Source organism: Vicugna pacos, chromosome 1 (genome assembly GCF_048564905.1).
Source record: "Vicugna pacos chromosome 1, VicPac4, whole genome shotgun sequence".
Taxonomy (NCBI): Eukaryota; Metazoa; Chordata; class Mammalia; order Artiodactyla; family Camelidae; genus Vicugna; species Vicugna pacos.
Window position 1 is genome coordinate 45,856,615 of NC_132987.1, and position 15,319 is coordinate 45,871,933.

The window sequence follows — 15,319 nt, forward strand, 5'->3', positions numbered from 1 at the left end:
ATGGGGGCTGGCAAGTCCCAAGATCTTCAGGGTGAGTTGGCAAGCGGAGACTGAAGAGAGCCAATGATGTAGTTCCAGTTCTAAGGCTGGCAGGCTCAAGAGTCTGGGAAAAGCTAGTATTTCAGTTCAAGTCCAAAGGCAGAAGTAAAGCTGATGTCCAACTTGGAAGGCTATCAGGTGGGAAGAATTCTCTCTTCCCTGAGGGAAGGTCAGCCTTTTTGTTCTTTTTAGGTCTTCAACGAATTGGCAGAGTCCCAGTTATTTCAGAGAGGGCAATCTACTTTACTCAGTCTGTCTATTTAAATGTTAATCTAATCCAGAAAGATCCTTGCAGAAACACCCAGAATAATGTTTGATCAAATATCTGAGCACCTGGTGGCTCAGTCAAGTTGACACATAAAAGTAGCCATTACATGGCAAAAATGGGTAATTCTTCAATAATATATTTTTTTTGTATCATTGTTTAAAAAACTACTGCAATTTCTTGGCTTAAAACAATACGAATATATCATCTCAGTTTCCATGGGTCAGGAGTTCAGGAGTAGCTTAGCAGAGTCTACTGCTCTGGGTTTCACAAAGCCACAATTGAGATTGGCCAGGACTTACTTCTCTCTGGAGCTTGTGGTCCTCTAGAGGTGGTTGTTTGAAGAAGGCTGAGGAGCTTCTAGAGGTTATCAGTAGTTCTCTGCCCCGTGACCCTCTCCATAGGCAGTTAATACAGCAGCCTGCTTCTCCAAGCTCAGCAGGAGAGATTCTCACTTTAGTCAGCTAAGACAGAGTCTTACATAACATAACCTAATCATAGAAGTGACATTCTTTTATATTCTATTATTTAGAAGCTAGACATGCTAATGAAGACAAGATTGCACAAAGATATGAACACTCAGGTTAAAATTATTGGGGTCACTCTAGAGTCTGTCCACCATAGATGGTTCTTGAAATTGACTTTTGGAATGCAGTGAAGGTTAAACTGAAGCTTTCATGTACCCTCTTGGCTCCAAAGCTTAATTAAGTACAAGCTGAATGATTAAAGAGAAAATCTGACAAAAAGAGATGAGATGTTTTTATTCCTAATTGTAGCTAATAGAGATTGCTTTGACATTGGCTACTTTGGAATAGTGAGGCCATGACTTTAAGGTTATGGGATATTGTTTCTTACCAAAATATTACTCATTCAAAAATGACCTAATTAGGCAAGATCTCTTATGTTCCAGATTCCATCTATTAGGAAAAATTTAAAAAAAAAGAAAAGAATAAATACAAACTACAAACCTAGTAGGGCTGTAACGATTTTGTCATTTTTTTTTTACAGTCACTATCAATGTGATAAAAGTGCTTGAAATAACCATTCCAACATTCAATTTAATAGAATGATGTCTATTTAAAAAGCCAGAGAGACTAGATGTACTCCTCCAACTCAGAGTAAACAGAATATGCTAGCACTTCTGCCTAAGGCCCTGCTGCTGAATCTCCAAGTATTTTCATGGTGGGGCTAGTATCTCAGAAAGTTCCAGTAATGCAGGAGTCTTTCTGTGTTTTTCCTGACTTCCTTCACTACTCTTACCCTATTGACAATTTATAACCCCTGCACCATCTGGGGAACAGACTCATTAACATTCCCCTCCAGGAACTCTTGCTGTTTAATTAGGCTGTCTGCTGGATTCAGGCGGTGAGAGCCTTAGGTGGTTGTGTAACAAATCCCTGACTCCATGCATTCGGATGTCAAGGTCACCAAGATTCCTGTTTTATACTCAATACAAGAAAAGGAATCCAGATCATGGCTGCTAAATCCAAATCATCAGTGACTTCACCTTAAAGGGGACTTTTCCATTCTTAATGGAGGCACTATGTTATCCTTTGAGGACACTAAGTTGTCCTCCACTGAAACTTAACAGCTGCCTGTACTTTTTGACAACATTCTAAACCTTAGGCCATGAGATCTGGCCTTGAGGCCAACATTTTTGTCAAAACTAGTCAATAGTGTTTGTAGAATACTATCCAAACCCAATACTGAGATGACTGTATGTACCATAATTAAATGCATGCAATTAATTACAGTCTCTGAAGACAGATTGTTGAAAGTGTTAGTATTCCAGACATATTTGATTTAAGTAGAACAAATGGTCTCCTTTTCAAATGCCAAATTGATGAAGTTCTATTGTAAGAAAATACCTCTCAAATGAGTGGTTTAGTTAATTTGAATAAACACTTTCTAACCATCACTAGTTTGAAGAAGAAGGAAAATGGTTATGCAGAATATGTCAACTCAGGGTTTTCCAAGTTTAGGGACAGAGCCATCACAAATACTTGTCAGCTGACTCTAGTACTTCTTGACTGAGTTAACTGTTCCTCTGTTGATTGATTTATTCATCAAATAACTGTGAAAAGTAAATAGAATCACAATGATAAGTAGATATTCCTTCCTCCGTAAGACCTCATAATTGGGAGTGTTGACCTAATCTGGTGAATAGGGAAGTGTTCCCAGAGGAAGTTGTTTGAACTGATGAGATAGGAATGATTAATTTGCAACACTGAGGCAACATGCAGAGGAGGGAGACGGAGCCTTCAGAAAAGAGGAAAAGCACATATAGATGCCAAAACACTGGGGGAGTAGGCACCTCTGAAAAACGGCTAGTAATGTTGGTTTTCAGAGAGGATGGGGAATTACAGCATGTGAGGTCTAAGGAAAGGCTTCCTGAATTGACCTGAACTATTAGTCTTAAACTCTTTTATCTCCTGCAGCTAGAGAATCCCCTTCTGAAAGTACCCTTAACATTAGCACCTGTGCTGTTTTCCTCAGGCTGTCTAAGCCCAACCCTGCCTCTCACTATAAGGAAAAGAAGTGAATAGGTTAGTGGGTTCAGTTTTGCTTTTCTCCGATCTACCTATCTTGATTAAGAAAGAATATGTTGAATCTTAATAATCCTCCTAGTGAATTTGGAGTTGTCAGTGGCCTTGCTCTAAAATGGGTCTTTTCTGGTAGTGTATCAAAATGCTTGGGCCAAGAAATAATTGGTATTAACCTTTAAATAAAATAACACTACCTGTGTGAAGGCAAAGCTTTCCAAAGCTCTTTTACCTGTTTCTGTATTTATTTACTTTTTCTTCAAATATCTTTTATTAACCTCTAGGCAGATTGGGAAAAAGAAATAGTTTGTTATGTATTTTTTCCTTGATGATTACATATGTCAATAGTAGACTTTGGGCTGTGTTAAATTCCAGTAGGTTTAAAAAAATACATTAATCAAACATTCATCTCTCTTTTTTCAAGAGAGAGATGGAAGCTCATTGGCTGTAAACGAGATATTCAGGGATCAATATCTTGAACTCCTCTTCCCTCCAATTATTTTAATTATAAAGATATCTGTGGGGAAAAAAAAAGAAAGGAAACTTTTGAAGTGCAAATAGAATTTCATTTACTTCTTCCCAAGATGCTGTAAAATGATCTCTGTTTTGTAGTCTTCACTTACCAAAAAAGGTATAAAGTATGAGCAACCTGTCAAATACTGAACAACTGGCAGATGCTAGATCTGACATACGATATTGTTTTAAAGACTAATGTTTTTACTCTGGATAGTTCTTAAAATTTTGACTTAACTGTCTTTATTTTGCTCTTTTAATAATTAGTACTTAATATTGCTAATACTTATAGGTAATATAATTGAAAAATGATCAAATGATCTTTAAAATTTGGGCATTGTGGTTATTAACTGCATTGTACTAGCTATTACATTATATTAGCTATAAGATATATGTGAAAGAATAAGATCTGAGAGCCAAAGTGGACCACAAGCTGTCTGAATTTGTAAAGAAATCCTTTTAAAAGACATATTTCTGAAGTTTTATAGTCATGCAGTCATCGTCTCTTTTTCCTTTTTTTATATTTTAATTTTCAAATATGATGCATTTAGGAAAAGAGCAGATCAGGGCAATGGTATTCATTAAAATGCCAGAAAATATTGCCAAGGGGACAGGCCTAAATGAATTGGAATTAGTTCATGTGAGGATGAAAAAGCAAATGGTCTTTTCATAAGTCAATAATAATTTTAAGCAGCAGGGAACATGTTCTATGAGCAGGATTGCGATCAGCTGGTTTTATTATTCAGTGAAAATAAAATATGAGAAAAAAATCTGCGCTGGAATTTTAAACAAAAGTATTTTTGCCTGTTACAGACGTCCATTGCTGTTACGTATGTCTTCCTGTTTAAAATCCTCATTTATAAACACCTCAAATGTACAGCCTTGTGTTCTTCCTCTGGGGCTCCATATAGTGTTGGCAAAAGGAAGTAGATACTCTACTAGGCTCCAAGTGTGGGGAAAGAGAATGTGAGGGAAAAGGCAGAGCTAGCAGTGCCCATATTTGAATTAAGAAGGTTCTAAACGTTAGACCTTTTTGCAGCATCAGGAAATTTAGATGATTTCTCTTGTCTTCCATTCATTCCCATAAATATGAAAGAAAATCAGTACTTCAGTTAAATCTGACCAATTGTGCACAGATATTAAAAAAAAAAAACCCACAAAATTGTATGTTGGAGTAAACCCATGAGCCAGTGCCCACGTAATTTTGCCCGTTTTGGTTATTCCTACGTTGTTCTAATGAAAGGTTTGCATTAAAGAGATACATAGATGCACTTGGGTAAATACAGAAGTCTCCAACCGGATTCCAGCAGATGGAATTGAACCACAACTTGCACTCATACATCACGGTAACAGAAGAACTTAAGCACAGGTGCGTGAAAGGCACAGGCGTTTCTTGGTAAGTTTAGTAAAGAAAAAAGGCAGAAAAGGAATCTTTATTTTCTTGATTTACATTAAAAACATTCATTTACTGTTAGGAGAAAGAGAAGGGGTTGCGTTAACTTTGAAGAGAGGATCAACATCATCTAGGCTTTGAATCTTTTCTGATTCAGCCTAACTTTTGGATGAGGTAATAGGATTAACAACTTCATCTTGAAGAAAAACCAGAGAATCATGTTTTGGTTGCAAAATGTACTTTTGCAATCCTGACAGAATTATTGATAGAGACAGAAACTCAAGGTCATAGGCCTTGATGTTTTGTTCATTCTATGGTAATCTTATTTCTGGAGATTGTTTGCTCAGCTAGTTCTTAGCTAGATGCTGGGAAGATAAATTTGAACTTGGGCTTGTGACACCACTTAACTTGTAATAATGATTGTTATCAGTGTCTCTCCATCCTCTTTGGAGGGCAGGAAGTTTGGCTGTGTGTCTGTGTTTTTTTTTCCAATTGTGAGTGACATCTAAAATGACCAGCTATTTCTCCCAAAGTGGTGGCTAGGAATTACTACTATCATAGACCTATAAATGCATTTGTATTATTTAGGGCAAAAGAATGCTATTGAACCATTTCTGTCTAGCTGTAATGGGGTTAGTTTTATTTTTGTTTCTTTTTTTTTAAATTTGATTCCACAGGATTAATCTTAACCAATCCATTTGGTAAAATCTATGTACCTGTCCCATTTTTTTAAACCTAGGAAACTCACTTTATTTATTAAAGTACTTTTTTTTACATTGTGATTAAAAATGTTTTTCTATATTATGATTTTATTCTACCTATATTTTTGTAAAATGAAGCAGGATATGGTCTTTGTTTGCTGAAGCAGTATAAATGTACAGCATTGAGACACAAGCTAGTAGGTGAGAGTTTAGGGAAAGGAGATATCAGAGTAATAAAGCAAAAGTAAACAGTTTGTTTTTGAAGTTTGTTCCTCAAGCTTTTTAGCAGTTTAAAGCAAACAACTCTAGAATAAGATCACTTATATTAAACAACTACAATCAAATTTATCCAAATCAGTAAGTTGGAAAATGACATCATTTTTAAACAATCCTTTTTGGCTAATGAGTGAGCCAGATGTTCTCACAATCCTCAGTCCTGCTGAGTTCCTCTGAGCTGCTGTCTTAACTCAGCTGTCACTTGAGTCGCAGTTCTCTGACTGTTACAGTAGCATGAAGGTTCCCGTGTACCCAGGAACAAGGGCCACCCCGGGAATTCGCCTCAGGTCTCTCCACCTTGAACTGGTCCAAATCTGGAGGACTTAGTAAAGAGACAGAAATCAACAAGTCAGGTTGTGGAGCTGTGTTGTGAAGACGGTATTGCTGTTGTGGGTAGGGTAGGGATTTGCTGTGAGGGAAACAGTTCAACTTGGGGAAAAGGAAAAAGAAAGCAGCCTTCAACAGTGTAGTTTCTAGTCCACAAACAGATTAAGAAATCAAGTGATGATGCTAGTCACGTTCATTTTCCTAAGTCCAGAAGGTTACTTATTTTTAACTATATTGATCCGGAAACTGGGCATACTCAGATGGGGCAAAGATGGAGGCAGGTTTAAGGACAGTGTCCATAAACTGGCAACAAGGAAGCCTTCACTGCCCTTTGCCTAGAGGGCAATGAGAGATGGAGCAGTAGTTAGAAAGACAGTTGTGTAGGCGACATTGCTGGAGAAGCTGGTGTAGTCAGTCAAGGGACAGGGCCAGCCAGCTGTGACCTGTTGTTACTTTATGATTTAATAATTTAATAATACATAGTGTGAAAAATTACTACAGCTAATCATTTATTGATTCAAAGATTCTTGTTCAACAGTAAAAATATATATTAACAGTACATATTAGGAACAAGAAGTGAGAATAAAATTATAAATCTTCTAACCAGCTTTTAAAAAAGAAAAGAGAGTCTTTATAAGGCAGTTAGGAGACTTGGAAAATCAGGTGACTCTGATGTCAGAACTGAGTTTGAATCCTCTCTGGGGCACTGCTACTGAGAACACAGGTAGTTCACTTAACCATTGGGCCCTGTGCTGGCTGAGCAGACTCAAGTGCAATAGGTACTGAATGACCTAATGCTATTTTTGTCACCAGGACTCCCTTGCTGAAATCTTAATATAAATCACCGAGAATGAAAATATCAATTTAGTATACCACTGAGCCTTGTAATCTTACTTTAAAAATGTTAATGCCTGTTGTTAGACTCCCTGTAGAGTAAAAAACTGAGTGAATCTACAAAGAGTTTACAGAGGGATATACTTTTGTTAACTATTTATGATCAGATTCACTGATATTAAAAAATTATAAAATGACACATGAGCTATGGGTAATCCCAGTTCAAATGAATGATTTCTTACCAGACCCACCCCTGTTACCAGGAATGATTGAGAACCAAGGCTGTACAGTTCAAATCATTTTTGACACATGTTTATGTTTGAAACAAGGATTGTGAGAGCAGGTGTCAGAAGACAGTTATCAACATATGGTAAGCTCTTTCAAGGCAGCTGGCGGCAGTCTTTGTCAAAGGTCATAGAGACAAAAAGCACAAAAACGGTTAGGTGCTTCAAGAGCACATTCAGAAAATGACAAGTGTTAAAAACCCTGTTACCTGAACCAGAGAAAAATTACTTTATCAATAATGTAGAGTGAATTGAAAGATGAATCTGAATTTAGTTATGTAAGTTTCCATGTATCAGAGAGTAACAAAAGAATAGAGAGATGAATCAAAGTCAGGAAGCATATGCAGCAGAGAACGGAATGTACTTTGAGATTCAACCGCAGTTCATCCCTGTAGTTTCTGTAGTCACTGCACTCCAGAGAGCAAGTGGAAATTCTGAAGTGTAACCATCTGTAACGGCTGAAACTTAAGGATCCATTCTCCAAACAAGCATTTATTAACAATATCCTCCAGGAACAGTGTTTAGACTAACCAAGGAGCAATTCCACCTCACCAAAAATCAGTCAGTCAGGATGAAAAAGGCAGTCTTAAATCAGCCTATGATTCTGGACATCACTTCCAAGTTGGGGTGGGATTTCCTCACCAACAATCTTCAGATTTTCTCAGTAGTAATGTCCCAGTCAGGATGCTTACTCACCTCTGACATCAGTCACTTGATTTTCCAAGTCTAGCTGTCTTATAATGACTCTCCCTTCTTGTTAAATGATGGTAAGAAGATTTATAATTTTATTCTCACTTCTTATGCCTAGTATGATCATATGATCATCTCAATAGATGTAGAAAAAGCATGGAATTCTTTATTTCCCTTTCTGATAGTTTATTAGTATATAGAAATGCCACAGCTTTCTACACTTCTCTTTGAATTTAAAATTTTAATAACCTATGCAACATTCCACATTCAGGGCTCAATTTGCTAAAAATAGGTTATTGATTGCTGTTTGGGGTGGAGAAAGAAAGGCTCTGAAAGAAAGGTACTGACAGATCTTGATAGAAATGTTCTGACATTTTCTTTACCTTGTAAATTCATACTTGCGCTTCTAACTCCTTGAAGCAGTGGATGATAAAAAGGAAGTTTTGAATGGATGCTATTTGAAATATGTAAGAATTTTTAGAAATGAGTGGTACCATTAAAAAAAAAAACCTCTAGAACTTACTCTCAAATGAACAGTATTCAAAATACAAGGGAAGTAAAACAAAACACTGAGGACAGTAGTAGGGTATCTTACAATAAAAACACTTGTGAAGGTTTTAAGAGCCTAGGAGAGTCTTCCTACCAAGTGTTACCTTTGCTAAACTTGGAAGGTGCCTCAGGGATTCTCTGTGACTAATGGCAGACTCGAAGTTTAATCAGTTCTTGTTATCGTATCTACCTAGTAATGAAGTGAAAAATTTAACATCAAAGAGATGTAACTCTGGTATTTGGACTGAAATTATGAAAACTTGAGAATAGTCCTGGAGATACAGTATGATTCCTTGGCTTGTAAACATAGGTCATCTTCTCTTTTAGCGCAATGAGTGTCCATCTAGTGGATACAGAAAATTTGCAATCAGCATGCTGTTAGGAAAGTATGTACTTATTACCTTAGATGCCAAACTTCACTGGAAGCATGGGCCTCTCTAAAATAGATCAAACATGAAAACTGCTAGTAAATTTGTGTTGGCTAAAGTTGCCATATGCCACGTATGTTTTAATTATTTGGAGGAGAGGATAGCCATCCAAAAATTTTATTAAGAAAGTCTATAATCTATAAATATTATCTTAACTGTTTTATATAATTCTACTCAAATGTATAAATTTTCATTAGAAGTTGAACATAAAATTACTAGACCTATGTAATGATTAGGTGAAATGGAGAATTTAAAACAGTATTGGTTGGCTCTTACACATAATGAGAATCTCCCAGATGGTGTAGAAATCATTAAAAATTAATTTTATAACCACTGGACTTGTCCTAAAGTGTCTTGAACTGATAAGTCTTCCTAATCTTCTGGTGGTGTTCTAGTTCATTGATGAAGTAAAGTGGCTGGCTTTTTAAAATTGATAATCCTATTATAATTATTAAAGTGTAGCACATTCATTTTGTCTAAGGTGTTTAAAGTGAGTCCTCACCTTCCTCAAAGAAAATTATGCTGTAGTACAGTGAATCTCAAACATTTCAAATTTGAAGACACTTTTTAGTATAAGCCATTTTATTACAGACCTGTATTTAAGAACTGTTGACTCAAAAAGTGCTTGATAAAATGCTACCATGAATTAATATTGCTGTAAAGTAAATATGTATTTGTTAATCCAAATAACGCTTATACTCATTTGAAAAATGAAGATTCATTTACTAACAGTATAATATTTTCTATGCATATGGTTGGACAGTTCTTGCAGTAGCTCTGCTACCTTGTTAGGAGTTTGTGGTTTTTGTTGAACCATTGCTCTAGACTTTGTTAAGAAGATACACAATGTCAGTGTCACGAAACAAAGGGCATCAAAGAAGGTGCTCTATCAGTGTCTCAAAGATGTGTCTAAAATCTGAAACATGACATGCTGAGGACTTTGCTGGATTCTCCTGATGTCACAATAGTGCTAGGAACAAGAATTCTTGGTCACTGGGGTGCCATTTAGTATGCTAAAGGGACAAATACACAAACATACAACCCCTCATGTTTCAAGTGAGTGCAAGTGTCTCCTAAAATTCCCAATCAATACCCCAGACTAATGCCACAGAGTAAGTCTGACTTATTTTAATGTAAATCATTTTTTCAACTCTATTTTTAGTTTACATACCTCCTGGGGTGATTAACACATTTATAATGCTCCTGAACGATGCACTATTTAAACTATATCTCATGCACAACAGCCTTGTCAGGTTTGGTTTGTGTGTATGTATGTGGACTAATTAATTGGTTGTATTCACTGACTACAGAATGTTATCAGGTCAAATGTACACAGCCACCAGTGCCTGATAGCAAGATTGGTGAAGGCATCTATTTGAAGGAAATGAGATACATAAAAGAGTTGAGAGAAAAATGAGAGAACAGACCAAAAAGGTGATACAGAAAAAGGATAGGAAAGTTTAAACAGTGCAAAATATGAGAAGAGATGAAATAACTATTTAGGTCCCAGGTAACTTATTGAATCTTATCTTCACTTAATGTTTCAGGAATAACTTTTTCTATTTTTCATATCAGCTGTTACATTTTCAACTATATGGTGCAGTAGTTGTATGTCTGTCTTTCCAAGATTATTTCCACTTCATATATTCTGTATCTTTGTCCCTGTAGAAATAGTTGAACTTGTGAGATCATGTAGGCAAGTTTTATGATTCAGAAAATATGGCCAGAATGTAAAAGCCATAACATCAAAATAGGCTGTAGAGTTTTCCATGGAGAATTAACTTCAACTACCATTCAAGAGTACTGAACGAGATCAAGAGACTTTACACCAAGATGACAGTGAAACATGGGGTTAGGAAGTGGGAGATCTTGTATCTTGAATTTGCAACCTTATCCTGCCATTTATTTAATGTGAGCTTAGGCAAGTAACCAACCTTTCAAAGTCTTGGTTTCCTCATCTGAAAATGAGGAAAGAACAAATTTCAAATGGTTTTAATGAGACTAAAGGCATATTGTGTAGAGTAAGTTCTCAATAAATGCTAGCTCTTCTTATTTTTATAGTTAATTTTATTAGACTAGACAGCACATAATTGAATATCGAACATTTGAGGCCGTGTCAAATTGTCTAGGAATGTCTAAAACAGAAATGATCATACTAAAGACCTTTCATAAGATTTCTATTCCTTCTTTGGATTTGGTATTATTAACTATCCACCTTAAAAAGGAGGGTGGCCTCTGTATCTTGGACAGATAGCACTACTAGAAAGCTTATTGTGACATAAATGTTTAAAAGGTCCCCAATTGCCTTTCTTGCTACTGATTATAATTTTACTATAGGTCAGTTATTGAAAACTGAAAAGGTAAATAGAGATGCTTTTTTTTTTTTAAAGAACCATCCTACTGCTTTATAAATACTTGCAATGACAACTTTATTCCATTGTCTTTTAATTCCTTGGACTAAATTGTAAACAGTTGGTTATAGATAGACATTTTAAGACCTTTGATACATTTTCTTAAATTGTTTTCCACAAGTGTGCTCATTCATACTCCTATCAGCTGTGTTGAGACGGCTGACCTTTAGACAGTTTCCTTGGCACACAGTGATTTTTTTTTTTAATATTGTTAAAGATTTTTGAGGTCAAACTTATAAATTTAATAGCAAATTGCCTTCAGTCCTCAGTTATTAATGAGACATTACTGGGTCTGTAATTTTTTTCCTACAGCAAAAATCTTTATATTTGAAATAGTTAATTAAACAGGATCAATTTTTATCATGTTTGTTATTAGAACTGCCTTAAAAAGGGGTGATTTGGTTCTGTAGCAAAGACGTGATTGCAAGAGTGGTGATCCTACAGCTTTGAGATCAGTCATGGGAATACTGAGCAGCTCTGTAGTTCTCTTGTAGATCATCAGTCTAAGTCACGTTGAAGGTAGGCGTACAGACAGTATAATTGACTAGCTCTAAAGAAGGGCTACCACAGTTACCTGCGGCATCGGACCAGAGGCTTCTCCCTCAGTTCTCTGTCCCAGTACACTTGCTTGTCGGAGTTGAAGTGAGTATGTTCCAGTGCTATTTTTTTTAACTTTGTTAGTGGCATGAATTATATTTTTATTTATTCTGAAGCATTGTGAAGGATATTCTTGAAGTCAGTTCTGCAGTTTTATTTCAGATAAATCCTAGATGGCTTGCTTGACCTACAGCTAAATTTCAGTTTATAGTCACTGCTACTCAAGGGGAGAATTGAATGGAAACCAGTGGTTACGTGCAACTGAGTACTCATTATTAGTAGACCTCTTCCTCATGTAAGACAGTGATTGGAAGGAATGATGTTTATAAGAGGAAAACCTCAGTTAAGACTTCTTTGACCACCTATTTAAAGCTGTAAGCCATCCCCCTTCCCCCAGGTGCAGCCCCACTTCCTATCTCTTTCTGGGTTTTTTCCCCTTTATGCACCATCTCACATATTATATATGTTTATATTATATATTTTAACTATGTATAATATATGCTAAAATTTTCATTTTATTTTTCTTATCCCACAAGATGTTCCACAAGAGCAGAGATTTCTGCTGTTCTTTTCATTGCTCTGTCTCCTATGTCTTGACACATACTTGGCAGCACATAGTAGATGTTCAATAACCATTTATTAAGTTAATGAATTAATTTTACCAAAAATTATATTTATAGAAAGTACAGCGAAAACCAAGATGAAATAGATGTAGCCAGTTATTTTTAGAATAAATGCTAAATTGTGTTTAATTTTTGACTAACATCTTTCAAAGTTACAACATTCTAACATGCTAATCAAAGCTATTAAAATACAAGAGCAAATCTGATGATATGTAAGATATTTTAGGCCAAATTTTCTTTATTTAACAAAAGTACTCCCAAAGCCAGATTTTTTCAGAATCTATTAAATCCTATCCATTACCGTCCATTAAAGTTAGAAAATTCTGGCGTTCTGGGTAACACTGTTATTATTTTCTCTTTCTACTCAATAATCTCAGTGTTTGTTACTGAAAATGTTTTTGTGAAGTAAATATATTGACTCTCCAGCCTTTAAGCTGGAGTACAATCACATATAATTTCTTAAAACCATCTGTGATTTAAACACTCCCTAGATACTTGGTAATATTAGAGAATTAATGTTAGTTATTTTAGGTAGATAATGGTATCATTGTTATGTTTAAAAAATGACCCTTATTTAGAAATATGTACTAAAATAATTACACATAAATTATGTCTGAGTTTTTTGATTTTAGGTTATTTTTCATTTTTTTCCAAAATAATATGAGTGAGAATTGATGGGAATATGAATGTAGTTCAGTTGCTAGTCAGTGGAGCTGGGTGATGGTTACCAGAGGTTGATGGCTGATATATAATTCTTTTTCTACTTCCATGTATGTTATATATTCTCCATAATAGAAGGGAAAAAAAGGAGGAAATGGAGGAGGAGAAGGATGGGAAAGGGAAGGAAGAAAGGAAGGATGAGAAGACAGAAGTCTTTATTGGAGTAATGGAGTAGGTGTTAGATATAAGCAACTCTGTATAAAACGATGGATAAGATGAGTAGCTAACATTATTGAGTACTTATTTTATATCAAGGACTGTTTTATATCCTCTAATCCTCGCAAACACTGTATGAGCTAGGTTCCATTATTATCACCAATTTTCAGATGAGGAAATATATCCTCTAATCCTCGCAAACACTGTATGAGCTAGGTTCCATTATTATCACCAATTTTCAGATGAGGAAATTAAAATTCAGAGTGGTGAAGCAACTTATCCAAAACATCATTGGTGAAGCTGTCAAGCCGTTCATCTTACTGAATCATTGTAGGGTGTACTATTATTTTATGTATGCCTCAGAAGGAAAAAATTTAGAATTTTTATACTTACTGAAAGAACTTTTATGTTTCTTTACATAAATCTTTTTATCATTCTTTAAACATTTTATATCATTCATAAAAAGGAAACTATAAACAAAATAATAAGCCTTTTCTAAAACATTTTGCAGTCAGAGAATGACTTACTCAAATCTATTCTTGACACAGAGTAGTTAATGGCTGTGTTTCTCTATGCAACAATACCTCTGTGCTATTAAGAGAGGCAGTGATACAGTATTCATTAAAAGAACTATCCATTACTGTCTCTGGAACTTTCTTCCAAGCCGTGACACTCATTCTGCAACTTTTCATGTTGGCATTTTCCTGAACTTACCAAAAGGTATCAATGGAAGGCTTTCAACAATGACCAGAGTCCTAATTTTTGTTTTGGGTTTTTTTTTTCCCCCCGAAAATGACCCTTTAATGTCTCAATAATTTGAAAAGGACTATGGTTGTCTCATCTAGAATAATAGCCAGTTAGCATATGCACAAACAGGTAAAAATAGGTCATAAATGCCACTTGAACTAGCGTGGTTGTAAAGACTATGAATTTGGAAATATTAAAATGTGGAGGGAAAAGTAAACATCTCAGAATAGATAAAATAACGTAGACTTCTTAGCTGGGTAACGGACACACAGGTGTTCATTAAGTGTAATTAAAATGTTTGTTGGAAGAGATCCTTGAGAGGATTGGACTGCTGGTTGACCCATGAGCTGGACCCTGGCAATCAGAGGCTCCTCATCCCCTCCCCTCCCTTGGAAGGTGTGTTCCACCCACTATTCCCACAGTGAAGATCATTGTCAGGGACACAGCCTTGAGAGAATGAAGTGGTGTTGAGACCATCTGGATTAGATATGTCTCTGAACCCAGGTAAGGCCTCTAAATAAACTTCCAAGATTTTAGAGGGTGGAGATGGAGATATACTCATCTTGTGCCCTCCCAAGACAAGCCTCATGATAAGCCTTACTTACTAAGCCTGCAGCCTACCCATCTGGAGTGCTCTGCCTTTCTGTAGTCTCTCCTTGCCCTCTGTGTATGTACAGGGCCAGTTTACAGACCATCAACATCCTAACAGAAGATTGGATGAGACATGAAAGGTAGACTGGGATGGCTTATGCCAAATCTTGTATTTTATGCTAAAAATATTTTTGTTTTACTTTGTTCTGAGAATTGGTATTTAAAGAAGGTTCTTAAGAAGGACAGAAACAAAACAAAATATGCTTAATTTTAAAAGATAACTGATAGCAGTGTGTAGTATAGACTAATTATGGCTAGAAGTAGCTTAAGGACTGAGGAAAACAAAGGGGACAGAGCACTGGGTAAATCTGGACGACTGGCAAGTGGGACAGGGAACTAGATGAATGACAAAAAAAATTCTCTTAATATGCCATGAATAAATATCAGGCATATTTTGGCTTGTTATTTACCTCATCTTTCTGAAAGTCAAACACTAAAATAACTTTAGACTCAATGTGTTTTGATGTCTAAATGTGATAATTCTGTCTTTTAGAAGGTCTGATATTAATTGGAACACAGTCTCATATCAAGACATAAGTAGGGAAAAATTGACACATATTTAATACAATATT

At 35.7% G+C, this 15,319-nt stretch overlaps 1 protein-coding gene across 6 annotated transcripts in view; it reads left to right on the forward strand.

Moving 5' to 3' along the window:
* NAALADL2 (N-acetylated alpha-linked acidic dipeptidase like 2) overlaps nucleotides 1–15,319 on the forward strand; it is a 1,170,852-nt gene that overhangs the window by 506,187 nt on the left and 649,346 nt on the right. Inside the window, exon 1 of one of the 6 annotated variants that reach the window (XM_072961140.1) lies at nucleotides 9,871–9,954. The exons of the other annotated variants lie outside the window; for them this stretch is intronic. Within the exon in view, the coding sequence (XP_072817241.1) occupies nucleotides 9,945–9,954 (10 nt within the window). The 5' untranslated portion in view covers nucleotides 9,871–9,944. Of the gene's footprint in view, nucleotides 1–9,870; nucleotides 9,955–15,319 lie in introns of those variants that run through there. 6 annotated transcript variants of the gene reach the window in all.